This window comes from Metopolophium dirhodum, chromosome 3 (assembly GCF_019925205.1).
Source record: "Metopolophium dirhodum isolate CAU chromosome 3, ASM1992520v1, whole genome shotgun sequence".
Lineage (NCBI taxonomy): Eukaryota > Metazoa > Arthropoda > Insecta > Hemiptera > Aphididae > Metopolophium > Metopolophium dirhodum.
This window is the reverse complement of record NC_083562.1, coordinates 16670273-16686127: the sequence shown is the minus strand read 5'-3', so window position 1 is coordinate 16686127 and position 15855 is coordinate 16670273. Positions and strand designations below refer to the sequence as shown.

General features: G+C 24.8%; 1 protein-coding gene across 1 annotated transcript in view; it reads left to right on the top strand.

Moving 5' to 3' along the window:
* The window catches only part of LOC132940205 (uncharacterized), a 113678-nt gene that overhangs the window by 41002 nt on the left and 56821 nt on the right, over window positions 1-15855 (top strand). The window contains 1 exon segment of the mRNA XM_061007672.1: window positions 6343-6480. Within this exon segment, the coding sequence (XP_060863655.1) occupies window positions 6343-6480 (138 nt within the window).

The following is a 15855-nucleotide window of genomic DNA, read 5'->3' as shown; positions in this document are numbered from 1 at the left end:
TTTTCACCTTCTCTTATAATATAATATTATGGTTTTTCTAGCTTCGTTCCCGCCATTTTGGTGTGTATCGTTTGTAGACATTCAGTCTATACGATATGTCCGTATGTTTGTGTATATGTTTTGGGGAATGACTTATAACTAATATTCTATCTGTATCTGGATCATTATATCGTCTTGTAAAAATCGTTCTAAGTTTCCCTTAAGAATATTCACAGCTATATATTATGATGGGATTCCTAGTATAGTTAAATAAAATTGTCCGTGTCTTGAGTTGTTGATTTTATGTTGTCATCGTCGAACTTGTTTTTTTAAATTTACGTTACTGTACAATGTTCCATTATAGTTATAAAATATCATGTTTAACTTAATATAAAAACATTTTTATTGTATTTACATTGTCTGCGTCGGACAATGGGACAATGCAAATATTAATTACAGTATAATATGTAGGTACTATATTATGATATATGGTTTTTACTTTTAAATTCGTAACCACAACATCTGCTTAAATTTTTGATTATTCTGAATTTCTGAATCGTGACTCTCCATTGATAGATTTTATAACAGTGTATAATGTGCTATGAAACAGTTCGGTTATGGCAATATTGGTAACTCAAAAACCGTATTGTGTTATTAAAATTAAAATTTTAAATTATCATAAACATTTTTTTATGCACAAATATTTCACAATCACGATTTGATTACTTGATATTTCATTAGGTATATTTTAGGTATATTATCTATGTAGTAAGTGTTCGATAAGAATTGATTATGACGTCATCGCCACAATCATAAATATTGACCAATAAAAAATATAATAATCTTCAATAATATTGACGTATCCGCTATCCAAAACGTATTAAGATTTTCATTATATGAAAATATAATTAATCAAATAAAAATTATGAATTTTTAAGTAATAGAAGGTACTACAGACGCCATTCCTGACATTTATAATTGAATAAATTAATAATTAAAAAATGCTTTGGGGGTAAATATTCTTTTAAAACATCAGTCCATCCTATTTTCATATTTAAAACTTATCATGATTTTTCATAATCTACATTTTATTGGCTAGCTTATTATTGTGTTTACGTATAACAATCAAGTATAAATGTATAATATGATTTTAACACAATTTTTTTTTATATTATACTACATTGAATTGTATTGAACAATACACCTACTTGTATGTCCTATCAACTTGGATTTTAATATATATTCTTATTTAACTATAGTTAAAGGTATAACTTATAACGTCTTGATATTATATTTCGCTAATTTTATCTATTTTTGTAATGAATTATTATTATGGTCACGTAATTGTTATGTATAAAATAATCAGGGTTCTGAAATATTTAATAATTGAAAATATCAATCTTCTTAAATAATTCAATGAAATAATGAATTTTTTTTTATATATTATATATTTAGTAATTATTTATAGATTATTAGACATATCAATCATTGGTAATTAATGGCTTATCAATGTTAATAGTATCGTGGTTCTGGAATTACCTTGTTAGTGATACATAGTACCACTAGTTACATAGTAACTATAATAAATAATTATACTACTTTAATGTAAAAAATATGATATAAATTAACAAAAACTAAATTTTTATAAAATATTAGAAAGTTGTATATTTTAGTTTTAAAATGTCATGTGTTATGATGATCTGAGTTTGTGACTTATGTAGTAATGACTTTATGAGTTTTAGAACTTATATTTAAATTGTTTTATAAAGATGTATAAAGCAACGGATACATTGTATTAATGGTTTATCTTTTTCATACAATAAACATAGGTACTTTTAAACATTTATAACTTTACTTTTTAAGTTTTATTTTTATTTTTCACATAAATACATTTTATGAAATTTCCTGTAATATTATTAAATATGCTTTATATTTAAAACGTATAATCGGGCAATTCACCAAGCATATTCGTCCCCATTTTTTTCCTTTAATAACAAATTTATTCAAATTCTGATTTTTGGAATTTTTAATTCAGGTACTTGCTAAGACTATATTTTAAAGTTCTTGAATTTTTTTGTACTACTAAGCAGTGCCCTGTTGTGATAAAAAATGTCTCTTTTTTAAATAAAAACTCCACATTTCTAGTGTAAATTATTTAGTGAATCTTTTTTTGAAAATGTTGATGTTTCTAATTCAAAAGTTGAACGTGTAGTTTTTCAGTTATTAAAATGTTTATATTAATAATTGTCCTTAAAAACGGGTTTACACTAATATAAAATAGTTGTAATACTGGTTCTAGTGTTTTTTATACTATTAGACCATTTATAAAAATTATAAATGTTGATATAGGTATTAATATTAATTACTAAAACTCGCCATAGCGTCCTTATCTCCCAAACCCGTCATCATGGAACCATAATTCTTAGTACACAAAGTTAAATAACTCAAACCTACTCATTTTAATTTTGATTCTGATACGTCAACATTTTCAGAAAAATTATCCACTAAATAATTTTCAGTATAAAAGGGGTTCTTGGGGGTTCTTATATTTTGAATGACAGAAGTTTGTATCTTCACTCCACGAGTAGTGCGTACAAAAAAAAACTCAAGAATTTTAAATAATATGGTCTTTAAAAGTTCCGAAATCATATTTTGAATAACTGCATCATCGAAGAATCACGCTATGTATATGCTATGTAAAATACAAAATAACATTATACAAGATATGGACACATTTCACGAAACGGACCGAACGTTTCTTGAAAAGAAAAAATTCATTCACTCGATGCGTATGAGACATACTATTATGCATTAATATAAGCGTGTGGAATTTAAAAGTAGCTTATTATTCATGATTATCATGATGACGTATATTCGAGTGAAAACGTTACGCAACGCTGTTGCCAAGTGAATGCATTAGGTGTTTTTACTTTACAATAGATAACGCTAAAGAAATATGATATTATACGCACATCGGGTATAAACTATGGTTTATCCTACATTGTGTGAGCAGATTACTGTATAAATTACACACTGTTTGTTTATTAAGTTCATTATATTATAGTATAGTTCGTGGTACTATGTTTAGCATATGGTCATCAGGAGATAGCTAAATTGAATGTTTGATGAGCTATTTTGTACACGTGAACATGGGATTTCTGTAATACCGACCGATGGTAAAGATTGGCATCATGGGATTATTTTTACCTACGATGAACATAATTATAAATACCGTATTGTAAACACGTATTGTAATGGCATACGTTTATAAAAACCAATTTGATGATACTCGTCTTAAACAAACTACGCTTTATATTAATTCCATATGAATTAAAATACATTAAAATTCTAGCAATACTTCATACGTATTACACCACTATAGATCACTGTTTTGTAAAGATAATTAGACCATATTTTTTTTAACTTTAAGCTTAAAGTTATTCACAGTTGCATTTTAATAAAATGGATTCTGAGGATTATTCAGTTAATCATATAACATTGTTTATGTTATTTATTTTATATTATGTGATTCTTAATAAATTATAAATTACTTCTGAAATTATTTATATTTATTTTGTTGAGTTTTAACTTTGAAGTTAATACTTCAAGAATTATTTAAACAAAAATGAATAACATAAATATTTAAATTAAATAATTAGAAATTGTGTGTTTAATTTAAATTTCAAAAGACTTTTCACTTGTTTTGAGGGCAAATATATGTAACCGATAAAATATCATAGTGAGAACTTTGTGCATAAAAGATTATTTTACATAAAATATTCAATCAAATAATTTTTAAATTTTAAATTTAGAATATTATACAATATAATATAAACGTAGTAAAATAATATAATTATAGAGGCTATATGGGAGACTTCAGATAACAGGAATTGTTATCATGGCATCCGCAGGAATTTTCCTGGAAGGTAAAAGGTATAATTTTAAAAATAAATGGAGATTTGTTTTATAAAAAAAACTCTCAGCTCCAATGTATTATAATACCATATTATATAGGTTTAAAATGTACAAATTATAAATTATTATTATAAATATAAAATAAATGTTTTAGCAAACAGAATTAAAAACCTAGGGGGGGACCGTTTTTGTGACTCCCGTGATTGTTAGTGTTGTTGAAGAAATATCTAGTAACTACTATCTAGTATTCTGTGTGAATTTATAGGGGGTTATGGTACAGTGAAATAATACATTTTACTTTGTTTTGAATATTTCACTAACAATTTCATTACATGGGGGACGGAGTGGCCGAGTGGACTTAGGCGTCGGTTGCGACGCGCACCGTCGCCGGTTCGAACTCTGTTACGCGTGGCATTTTTCTTCGGGCAGTCACGGTGTCCGGAGGGAGAGGCCACCATCCCCCACCCGGGCGTGGCAGATACCTACGGGTCCCCACTTAAAAATTCCGCCAAAACAAACACACACGTGTTCAAAACCTACAGTACCCTCCACCACAGTTCCACAGGCTAATGACCTCAGTTGTGGAAGACTCAACACAAAAAAAAATAAAAAATGTCATTATATATGGTATGATTTTTAGCTGTACTAGGAAAATACGGAGAATCAGAAAAAAAATCACCTCTAATGCAGTTGGTACTTATTTTTCGTTTTTTATTTAAAATAAATATACCTATAGTAGTATTATACAAGTATTGTGTTATTCTGTAATGATCCATACATAGTATAGCAACCGTACAATATTCACTTTACAAGTATATTAATTTGAATATAAAATATTTATTATTTTGATCGGTATTATTGTTCAACTAATATTATGCTTTTGTTTTTGTCGGATAGCTAAAATGTAATATAAAAAAAAAAATTCCAATTAAATGTTAAATTATGCCTTAGGTATTATAATCAGTTTTTGTAGAGTTATTTGTCCCGCTTGACTTTTGTTGAATTTCCACGAATCGATTGTTTCGTGATTATCAAGTTTCACCGCAGATACCGTGTTTGACGAGTTTTCGTTTATATTGGTGGCATACCTATAGTTTACATCAAGCAAAACAGTTTCTAACCACGTGGGACGTGACTGTAAAATAACTTAGGTTGTAATGTTGTACAGCTAAGTCACCATCCCGAAATTTGTCTCTCAGCCAGACTATAGGTAGTAGCTCTATACATCTTATATATTATGTATACTATGTTTTGTATGTAAAAAACAATTAAAGGTAAATATTATGAGATTGTTTTCAAACAAATTATGCGAAAACGATTTATTTTATTTTTTGTATTGGTCAAATACAATAGCTATAAGGGCATTAGTTCTTCTTGTTTTATAAAACGTCTAAATACATTAAAATATTAAATTACATTATTTTTGTTAGTACATTGGAGTAGAATATTAGTTGTAATTATCATATTTGTTTATCGAGAATTCGAGCCCAGTGAATTTGACGAATGAAATGAGACCGTTCGAGATGTCAGATGCCTATGGATTCATTAGGTTTAAGTTGATGTTGTGCCTTAGTCTTGCTCCTTGGTAAGATTGGTAGTCTGTGAAAATGTGTTTCATTGTTATTGTCACTATACATGCATTTTAGAATGGCTCTTTGTTTCCCTTTGGTAATCCCGAGTCAAGTGGGTGTGGCTGATTCTTAATCTATTGATTATTGTTTCTATTTTTCTAGATGATTCAGTCAACTGTCATGGTAACATCCATTTAATTTCATTATTTTACTATGTTTAGTATAGGTACTTTATGAGTTCAATTATGTATGCAATTTCTATACCAAATAAAAGAATAGACTTTAGTTTTGTCCTGTAAGAGTATAATGTATTTATTATATTTTAATTATATATATTGAATTTACAATAATATTATTGTGTGCAAATAATTCAATAACAGTTGTTATTTAGATTTATAGACAAATAATGCGCCATAAGTATAATTTCCAGTTAGAAATACTTATTAGTAACTAGTAAATAAGTGATTATAAACTACAAATATTTCAGCCAACTTTTGATTTACAGTTAGTTGATTCAAAAACATTTGAAACTAATTTTCTATTTTATTTCCTCATTAAATTGTATTATTACTTCAAATAATTTAACACATTTTATATGTTGTTTTTTTTTCTTGGTCACTAAAATATAATTGTAGGCGCGTCAATTAATAGAATAATTATTGAAACCAATTGGTGGGTTTTTTTTATTTGATAATTAATTATCATCGAGCCCGATCATTTTAATTTATCATGATCGTTAATGCTAGAGGGAGGGATATACATTATACATATTAAAATTATCAACAATTTCATCTTGTCTTAAATTGTAATTTCTATCTACTTTAATTTAGTTATCGTTACAAACAAATATATATAAATGTATTTACTTTATTTTCAGATCATATGGTCACAACAACAGTATGAGCTCAAAAGATTTAAAAGAGATTTTGTGCCAACTCGAAATGTTACAAAACACATTAGTTCAAAACCAGCACTACGGTTCCCCGATCCATTATTTGTTGATCAATGGTACTTGGTGAGTTATTTTAAAACGGTTTTATAAATCATTAATTTACATAATACGAATGCGATTTTTCTATTTTTCTATTTTCTAATATATAAGATATTAATTATGCATTAGTGTAAATTTTTACAATGTTGTGTGTTCTATATTTAAAAAAAAACACTTCTTACATTTTTCAGAATTATATTTATGGTGATGCTTAGATTCAAATACTAATCAAATATTTTCTTCATACTACCTTAAAAATTAAATGTTTATAGAAGTTTTTGTAAGTGTAAGATATAACTAAAGATAAGTGTTTGAAAATGTTGAAATAATTTCCCATTTCTTAACGTATTATATTATCTATATTAAACTATTTGAATTTTTAATACTCATTTTATCACCAAAAATATTTTCAGAAAATAATTAAAAATCAACATTCTAAACCATAAAAATTATTGACACTAAAACCTCGAAAGTTAAAAATTTCAAAATGTATGTATATTATTATTATGTATATAATATAATATACAATTCAATTTAAAAAATGTTTAAATTAAAATATATTACATCAGGAGTCTATTCACTCCTTTCAACGGTGAATCGATAATGACTTTTAAGTTATAAGTAATAATATTATGTCATGATATTGGCAAAAATTAGTTTAACCTATGAATTAAGAATAAAATATTCATAAAACTAAAAAAATCAAACATTAACCATTCTAAGAAATAGATACACTGATACACTCATTTTCTTTGCTTAGGACACTTTTTTACGTCCACAACGATTAATTTTTGAACTAAAATTTAGCATACTTATCCGTTTTAGTTATACCTATAATCAATATCTACTTGATAATAAGTCAAGCTTAAAACTAACTACAGGTACACAAGAAGTGACTTTCCTGATTTTTTTTTATCAGATTATTTATCGCAACTGATCAGAATCTAAAATTATAAATCTTTTTTTAGAATTCTATTAATCTACCTAGTGAATAAATATTTTGTTAAAAATAAATGTTCTTCTTTTTCGTTAAAAATTGAATGAAAATTACTTTGATGTTTTTTTAAAAAAAAAAAGCAAGCAGAAAAAATGACTAATTACAAGCAATATCAGTCTATACGATAATATGGTATAGCTACTTAATTAAAAATAGAAGAAAAAAATAATTATAAATAATACTATATAAAACTAAAACCCTATATTTGTCAACGAAAATTCTGTTTGTTCTTAGTATTTAATATTGGAACCTAATTAATGATGTTTTTTTTTTAAATTATAAAGTCTTAATGTAGTTTTTATCTGAGAATTTTAAATATTATTTCTTATAAATTACAAAACAAGCTTAAATATGCGTAGGTTTTACTTGGAAAAGTTATATAGGTAATACAACTATCGGTTGTAATAATATAGAAAACAATATATATTTTTAATTTTTCTTAGTATATTATTATTATTCATAAATTAACCAAATTCTTTTTATAATGTTACTTTTGATGCTTACTTTTAGTTTTAAAATGTGTTACAATCAATTTTTAAATAACGTAGATGCCTACCAATATATTTTTGTGGTCTGATAAAATGTTAAATTTTATTGAATGTATTAGGTGTTACTTATATAAGAATAATATAAAATAATGTGCCATATCTCTTTGTTCCACAATTTATATTCTAGGTATTTATTTTCTAGGTCTTTATATTATAGGTATAGGTACATGATTTTTCAATTATTTAAAATCATATTATTTTCGTCGAGTGTTACTGCTGGGTAGCTACTCACCTCCCGCATTCAAAAGCCATGTAAATAAATTCAGCACATATGCTCATTGTAAATATTATATTACAGATCGTATATAATCTAATAAATGTTAAAAAAAAAAAATATTATTTTCAATTTATTCAATTGTGTATATAAATGTAAAAGTTTATAAATATATTTTTTTAAGCTAATTATAAGCTCAATAAAATAGTTATATGTATTAAGTATATTATAACTGGTAGGAATAATGCTTACAAGCTACAAACACAGATTAGCATTAATATATAGTGGGTATAGATCTACATTTAAAATTATGACAGATAATTTAATAAAGGGATGGTTTAATATAAATTATTTAAATATTAGCTGATATTGGAATAAATACCTATACTAAATAAGTAACCATTTATTTTTGTTAACTTACATGACGTTATACTATTGCTGGAATAAAAGTTTATAAAATAGAAACAATAAAAGAAACTTTTGTTTGGTCAACTAGTAAATATAGTAATAAATACTTAAAGGCAGATTTATTTTAATTTGTTATGCTTCTTGTTGCAGGATTATTTAAGTTCAGTAGGCAATAAGTAGTTAGCTAATCTCATTTACTCAAATTATAGTGAAAGTTCTTTATTTCTCATTTTTATCAGTGTATTGATATACAAAATGTTTCTATAATAAAATACTATATTCTATTTATAGGTAAATTGGTATTGACAAATGATAAGTGATAACATGCTTGTGTTATGTTGGTTGAATTCAAAAATATAGTCTTAAACTGAACTTGAACTGAACATTTTAGTCATATGTCAATCCGAACTCCTACCAAACTTTTTAATTGTATGTTGAACCGAACACAAATTGAATAACTCTGTGTGACGTTGAACATTCCGTTCAACATTTGACCGAACCCATACCAAACATTTTGTTTAATAGCAACAATTTGATTTAAATGTCGAGTGTATTCAATTATAATATACGGGTGTATTTTTCGTCAATAAAATAAAAAAAATACAATTTTCAAAATAAAAACCTGAAACATTTTTGTTTGAAACGTTTGAAGTGTTCGATTTTGTTGATTGAAAAAACTATTTTTAAATTCTGATTATTATAGAATTTAGTACTTTTGTTCAAATTTGGTTTGGATCGGTATTTTGAAACTTGGTTCAAAATTAGAGTTCGAACCGAACACCTATGGCCAGTTTTCGATTTATCGAACATCGAGTAGTTTGACTTACCTCTAGATAACACACTTAGGTAAATTAAATACTATGTTAACCATAAATGATAAATCTAGTAATTTGTGTATCAATATTGCATATCCATATCGCCGTGTTACAAAATAATACTTTGCTAATAATAAATTAGTATTATTAGTAAACTTATTATTAAATTATTTTGTTGGTTATTTAAAAATATTTATTTGATATCTGTTTATTTATCTGAACACAATAATTGTTAAGTTAAAAATATTTTAATCTATTCATGTAAAATAAATGTCCGAGAGATAATATTATCAGGTAGGTATATACAATATTATAATATGTAATCTTTGTTCATGTGATTAAATATCAGATTTTAATGTATAAATATAACGATGAAAATCAAACAATTTTAAAAATGAACATTATTGTTGTACCAGTATTCAGTATTTGTAAATATTTTGGGATAAATTAAATGTTACATAATATTATTATAGCGTTTTGTACAATAAAATTTAGTTTTATTAGTTAACATTTAGTAGATAAAGATTTATTTACAAATCTGAGAGAGATTATAATATAGATAACTAAATATTTAAAATATTTAAATTGTATTTTAATAAATATTTAATAGGTATATATATTAAATTAATACTTTCACAATTAAATATTATTATAGGAATCATTATGTTCCTAATATTATATCTTGTAAGTAAAATCTTTTTTGGCATTAAACTATTTACACAGTAAACAAAAATTTAAAAATACTACTATTATTTTAGTTTGGTTATTAAATGTACACATACATGTATAAAATATAAAAAGTAAATTTATTTATTATATTTAAGAGTTTTAATAAGAATAAAATCCATGTTAAAACTAGAAATGTATTATAATTATTGGAAAATAAATTTACTCGAATAACTAATATTATTACATGGTACATTGTCTCCAGTAATCCAAAACATTAATCGCTAGTTGGTTATATGACATATATTTTAATTTAATTTTTTTCACTCTAATAAGCAATGAAAATATGTTGAACAATCGACATCAGCATACATTTCTAAATATAATAATCAGAAAATAAAATAAATGTAGTGTTAGTTTTTGTCATATTAACAGCTTTAAAAAATGTTTATTCCAATTTCTCCATTTTATGTTAAAATTTAAGACAAACGATAACCAAGCAAATAACATTAAATTTAAATAATAAGGGATTCCTATTACATAAGGTATTCCTGTATATTATTCATTGATTGCACATCATTTGAGTATGCCATTCAATTGAAATGGGAGATGAATGGAGCAGCATACTGATCACTGAATGAATGTCTAAAACATTCCATGATTCGCAATTTACAATTTCTATTTTATTTGTGAGCCTATAATTTACAACGTAAGCATTTTTATATGATATAGCACAGTAAAACCAACATCGTAAAAAGAATACATTTCAGAATTTGAATATACGATTCATCCAGTATTAAAATGTTACCTACCTTATACCTCTTCTGCATAGAAAATCATACACATAAATATTAGTACACTATCATATTAGGCCTATCAGTATAATATGCCATATTTCTTAGTAATTCTCCATATAATATAATGATGAGGTACTTCTATTTTATTCTTGATTTACAATTTTTAAATTTTTCAAAATCCTGATTTTATTTTTAAAATATTCACATTTTTTTACCTGGTGTAAGGTAGCGATCCACACTTCTTTTTTTTTCAAATAAAAATATACCCTTATTGTTGTAAATTGGAATAATTTTTTTTTAGGTCATATCTAAAATAAAAATTCAAATTCAATCGAGTAGTTATTACTACTACTAGTCTTATTAAACATTACATTATACAGAGAATAATAGTCATTAATCATATATGGGTTAATAATATATAGGGCATATAGCTAATTATAAATAAATTACAAAATAAACATAATATATAGCCGATTAATATTATAACTTATAATAAATTATAAAATGCTAACAGATGAACATTTATTACAATACATTGTTTACCTTATTACCTATTACTTTTATTCCAGCTTAACATTTGTCAACTGGTTCTGTATTGAGGTTTAAATTAATTCGTTTTAACTGTATTTTAAATTAATATAATTATTTATTTTGGCATAGAAATAAATATAGGACACTTGTTTAATGATTTTTGTACTTCTCTTCTCTCTCTAGAAATAAGTATAAAATGAGGTCAATAAATTGAATGCATCTATAACATTTTTCTTTTTGTTTGGACGAATATACTGGATGTTCGTGAGAAAACTCAAATTTCACTATGGCAATATAAATACTTCACGAGCACTTTTCATTTGATCGCAATTTGATATAAGCGAAAAAAGAACACTCACACATTTTTAACACATTGTGATCACAAAGAAAGTTATTTATTACCTACTAAGAGATATTTAATTTTTATATCTGCGTTTAAAGTGTTATAATTTAATAAAAAAATTAAATATATGTTTATTTTTCACGGAATACAAAAACAATTTTTCATAAATTCTCCTAAATTCCTTAAAAATATTTTTACAAGTATATAACAATTAACGAATAATGATGTATTAATATTTTAAATTACATTTATATGTCGTATTTATAAGACTTTCATTGTTATCATAAATTATTTGTAATATGCTTTTTTAGAATACAAATGCATTGGTTAAGTAAATTATGAACATAATATTATACATCAAATATACGAAATGTCAGAGACTGTTCAAATATGTTGTTGAATTTTATTCTTGTGAATAATTTCAGTTTAATAAAGATATCTGAATTTATGTTACTAATATTTGCAAACTAAAGTAGTAGTTATAACGCGTGTAATGTTGTTATAAACCCATATTAATATATGAATGTACGATGACTCTTTAAGTAAACATAATGTATTACTGAATTTACAGTAGGTAGTCATATTAATATGCATGCACTCATAAAATAAAATGCAGTGTGTCGATCTATTTTAATTATTAATCATTAATTCACTAGTAAAATGTTTTGGGTTGATTATTTTATTGAAGATATATAAAAACAATTGACATGAAAATACGGATATGAAATAAAACCAATTATCGAAAGAGTAATGATGTATTATAGAAGCATATTAGTAAGAAACTAAACTCAACTATTAAGTGAAAGTAGCTATATTAAAAATCATATTGCAATACAATATTTAGGTGAGAGTCGATTTAAACATCTGTTCATTAATCATAACAGTTAAACAATGAGATAAGGATACATTACAAATCGTTGAATCTGGTAACTTTTGCTACAAAATAATATTTTTGTAAGAATTAGGTTAAAAAAGCGTATCGTAGTGTGATTTAATATAGTTAATAATAACAAAATATAATCAATAAAATTGAATTACCACTATTAGGAGTCATTAATTAATCGATTGTAACATGAATTATAAATACCTATACCAATGTTGCATTCTAGAACACATTTTAAAAACTGAAAATAATAGAGTTTACAAAAAAAACATAATTTTCATTTGTTATGTTATGCAAGAGTTAATTATTTTACATTATGATAATAATTAGCTTGTCATAAAGTCCTTGAAGCAGAGAACTACGAAATAAATAGGTAGGTATGTTCAACAAATTCAAAACGTCAAATACTTGGTAACAGCCATTTTGAAACGTCCTGCCATAACTTTTCGAAAGTATGTGGAGTTGTGTTTTAATAATAATTTAGTTACGAAAGGGACGTCAACAATTTTAAATCGTAACAAGCACTATTTAGATAAAATACACATATTATGTTAGACACAGTCATCTAGGTAGGATTTTAGAATTAAGTAATAGTGGTTAGGTAGTAGCAATGTTATGTCATATAGAATATCATAATGTTATACTTAAACGTTCAACTATGAATTATTATTTATCAGAAAATTTTTCAGATAATTATATTGTACCTTGTGTTTAATAAAAAAAATATATTGTTTTGAAAAAATGTATGGTTTTTTCTAATAATTATCATTGTACTGAATATGAATATCCTGTGATATCAAGTACAAGTTCACGGCATCGAATTTTATAAACAAAATTATGAAAAAATAATAAAAATGGAATATTTATATTCAAATAAAGTTGAATCAAAAATAAATCAATTTTAAGATGATTTGAGTATAATATAATTCATGAATCTTTGACTGTGACGGTTGGACGTTTGAAATATTATCTTTTGGGTATACTCTAATATGCTAATAACTTTTCCACAAACAGAAAAGTAAAATTTTCCATCGAGATTGATTTATTTTAATATTGAAATTGAACCATATCTATTTTGATTTGATTCTATACAGATATCTATTAAATCTTTGGAAAAATTAACTCAAAAGAAACTTTGAACATTTAATAATATACATTTTTAATTATATCCTAACTGCATATATTTATTCCATTTACATCTTGTTTACAAAACTGAATAAAATGTAAATACAAGATTTTTTTCTTAAGTATGAAGTTTTATACAAAATATTAAACCTAAACTTTGAATACACATCATACAACTATACCAAATTTCCGTCGTTAAAATGCATAGTAATAATATATTTACATAATTTACAGAGAAAAATGAACAAATATTATTATAATTTTTTTTTGTTATTTTTTTGTCATCTCAATCATATGTCACAGTAGCTTCTAAGAACCGTATTTTCAAATTATATGATTTATTATTACACTCAAATTTATAATAATAGAACTCTACTTTTAATGCATGTACAAAATAAGTTGACACACCAGCAGTGTTTTCGATCAGTAGCGTCACTGGATTTTTTTACTGGATGGAGATGTGCTAATAATAATTTTCCCGAAATTACATACTACTAGAGAAAAGTGGAATTTTGTATAAATCCGTTTTAATTTATCATAATGAAAGACATTTCGGGGTGGTGGATGATGGCGGTTGTCTTATTTTGGGAGAGGTTGTCACCCCTTAACCTTAACCCTTCCCAAGTGTTCGCCACTGGCTGTCATTTCTCTTTGTGTACCCATATATATATTTAAACTAAAAAAACAACCATATACATACATTTCATAAATATGTTTGAGTATACAAAAAAAAAACAATAGTTAATAAAATATTCTGGTATGGCATGCGTTGGGTTGGCACTACCCCATTTATCTACTCATGGAATGAGATTTTTTGTTGTGGAATTAAATTTGAAATTAATGATAAATTATTACATTCTAAAAACCATTTTGAATCAATCTCGGTTAATTCTAAAGTCACTTAAACGTGTTTATTTCCATAACGCTTATCTATAGATTTTTCCTGAGCTTGGTGGAAAAAGTGTAACAATTTATAAATAATTTAAAGCTTCAAAGTAAAAACAATGCTTATTATCCTAATAATTTGGAAAAGAGAATGTTTAAAATTTGTGGAACATTAATTCCTGTCTAGAAATAAGTACACGGAAAAATTTAAAATATAACGCTTAGAATGAATGTCGCCGGTTCACTATTGATTTGTAAAATATTGGACTTAAAATTAATCAATTATAATTCTTGGTTAAATTTTATTTATGTAACAGTTTTAAATATGTTTATGTATTTCTTATTAGTTTTAAAACATTTATCTAATTTTATATCTTTCGGTAATAAGTAATATTTAAAACTATTTTTACCTAACCAATCGATCGACAGAAACTACTGAAATATAAACAGAACGGTTTATTTATCTAAACAGTAAACTTGGCAGTTTACTTTATCAATTTAATCGTATAATTAATTGCTTAATATGTTATTATAACTATTAATAAATAAATTATACTGAACGTTTCAGTACCTATATAAAATTGACGGATTACTGAGAAATCTAATTTGCTGATATATAAAAGGTAAAATAGTAATTTTTAATTTTTAACGTTGGAATGGTTTGTAAAACGGTTGTCGCATTTGTATTATAAATAGTCTTCATAAAAAGTTTAACGTGTTCATAAAATATATTTAAAAAAAAAGTTTAAAATGTACTAATTTTAGGTACGAATGAAAGTCATACTGATATTTTATATGGCAATTAAAAAGGTTCAGCCTAAATTGAATATAACATGATTGTTCATTTTACGTTTGATTTTATAAAACAAAATAGGTGTAACAGTTTAATATATTATCCTTCTCTCTCTTATTTATTAGAATATCATTTTAACTATATAAAAACACAAATATTATTAAAAAAAAAAAACGAGTTAAATTTGGCTAACTGCCTTGATTGTTTGGCACCAAAAATGAATATTTTACATATTTATATACCACTTTTTTCCAATAAATAATTTGCACTTAATAACATCCTGATATTTCAATTTGAAAAAGTTATTTTAAAAAACATCAAATGATTTAATTTATCACCTTTTTTTGTTGAATTGTTCTAATGAATTTATTTTCTAGATAAAAAAAAAGGTATT